Below are 1,976 nucleotides of genomic sequence, written 5' to 3' on the forward strand. Positions count from 1 at the left end.
TTACTACTATTATTATTAATTAGCAGCTATTCCTTGCTGTTGCTGCTGTTGCTGCTGCTGTTGTTGTTGCTGCTGCTTCTGCAGCTTCAACAACAATAACAGCAGCAGCAGCAATTGCTGCAACAGTTTGCTGCTTCTGCAGCTGCTGCTGGTGCTACTGCTACGGATGCAGCAGGTGCTGCTTCTTATGCTACTGGTGCTGCATGTGCTGCTCCTGGTGCAGCAGCAGCTGCTGCAGCAGCAGCTGCTGCTGCTGTTTGTGCTGCTACTGGTGCTTTTTGTGCGGCTGCTGCTGCCGTAAACAGCAGCAGCTGTTGCTGCTGCTGCTGTTATTCCTGCTGCTGCTGCTTTAGCAGCAGCAGCAGCAGCAGCAGCAGCAGGACCCTAAGGCCTCCCTCTAGAATAGCCAACGATAAAGAAGGAGAAAATAAACACAATAATAATTAATAATTAAAATATTTGCTGCTGCTGCTGCTGCTGCAGCTGCTGCAGCAGGAAATTAGCGGCGGCTGCTGCATGCACGGCGTTGTCTTTTGTCTTGCTGCTTATCATTTTTATTTTTGCTGCTGTCTGCTGCAGCACTTGTTGCTGCTGATTCTTTTCTTTTCTTGGATGCTGCTGCTGCAGTAGGTTTCTTGATGCTGCTGCTGCTGCTGCTGCGGCTGCTGCTGCTGCTGCTAGGTTCGCTATAGTCCTCGCTACCGTTGTCGCTGCTGCTGTCTGTAGCAGCAGCAGCAGCAGCAGCAGGAGTCTTAGATTTTTCTTCTTTTACTGATGATGCTCTCCTTTTAGTTGTGTCTTGTGCTGCTGCTGCTGCTGTTGCTGCAGCAGCAGCAGCAGCAGCAGAATCATTTCTTTTCTTATTTCTTTCGTCTCTTTGTTTGTTAGATTCTTCCTTAACTGCTTCTTTCTTATCTTCTATCTTTTTCTTTTGCTGCTGCTGCTGCTGCTGCTGCTGCTGTTTCTTTGATGGTTGCTTCTTTAGCTGCTGCTGCTGCTGCTGCTGTTGTTTCTGCTGCTGCTGCTTCTGCTGCTGCTGCTGCTTCTGCTGCGATGGTTTCTCTGCCTCTGCATCCAAGACACCTACAGATGCAGCCCTAGGTCTCCCTCTTGGTCTCCCGCTTCCTTGTCTTGTTACTGCTGCTGCTGCTGCTGCTGCTGTTGCTGCTGCTGCTGCAGATTTCGTGCTGCTAGCCTTTTTTGTTACAGCACTGCTGCCGCATCTACGGATGCTGCTGCTGCTGCTGCTGCTTCTATTTTTAGCCATGGTAGCACCAACGTTGCTGCTGCTCCTTGATTTATTTCCGCTGTTGCTGCTGCTGCTGTTGCTGCTCCTGCTGCGGTTCACGCTGCTGCTGCTCCTGCTGCTGCTGCTATTAGATCCAGCACCTCCACCTGCAGCACGACCACCACTTTTAGGCGAACTTTGATCTGTCTGTACACCCCGTGCTGCAGCAGCAGATCTACGATTTGGACTTGCTGCTGCTTGTGCTGCTGCTGCAGCTGCACCGGGAGCAGCAGCAGCAGCAGGGGGGGGAGCTCGTCTGTGGCTAGTACCAGCAGCAGCAGCAGCAGCAGCAGCAACCTCTTGTGAGGGTTTATTAGTACTAATAATTCCCCCCATCTTCTTTTTATAAGAAAGAGAAAAGGCAGATAATAAGGATGCCTTGGGGTGTATGTACACCCTACACAGACAGCAGACGCGGACACAATAGCAGCAGCAGCAGCAGCAGCAGTAGCAGTAGCAGTAGCAGCAGCAGCAGCAGCAGCAGCAGTAGCTTGAAGGCCCCGCCCGGCCACCAGACTTCCTCCCTCCTCTTAATTAATTATAATTATATTTATATTTATTTATTTTTTTTTATTTATTTATTTATTAATAAAAAAATAAATAAATAAAATAAAAAAAAGAGGGCCCCCCCCCCCTTGACGACACTGGGTAAGGTCGGTGGCGCTCACGGGCCGCTGCTGCTGCTGCT

At 50.1% G+C, this 1,976-nt stretch overlaps 1 protein-coding gene across 1 annotated transcript; it reads right to left on the reverse strand.

The window, feature by feature from the left end:
* Positions 1–499: 499 nt before the first annotated feature.
* On the reverse strand, positions 500–1,267 carry EMWEY_00056760 (hypothetical protein; the record flags this gene model as incomplete). Its single annotated transcript, XM_013480498.1, has 1 exon — positions 500–1,267. The coding sequence occupies one exon, from the start codon at positions 1,265–1,267 to the stop codon at positions 500–502; it is 768 nt and encodes a 255-aa protein (XP_013335952.1).
* Positions 1,268–1,976: the final 709 nt, after the last annotated feature.

Source organism: Eimeria maxima, genomic scaffold (assembly GCF_000499605.1).
Source record: "Eimeria maxima Weybridge genomic scaffold, Emw_scaff1993, whole genome shotgun sequence".
NCBI lineage: Eukaryota > Apicomplexa > Conoidasida > Eucoccidiorida > Eimeriidae > Eimeria > Eimeria maxima.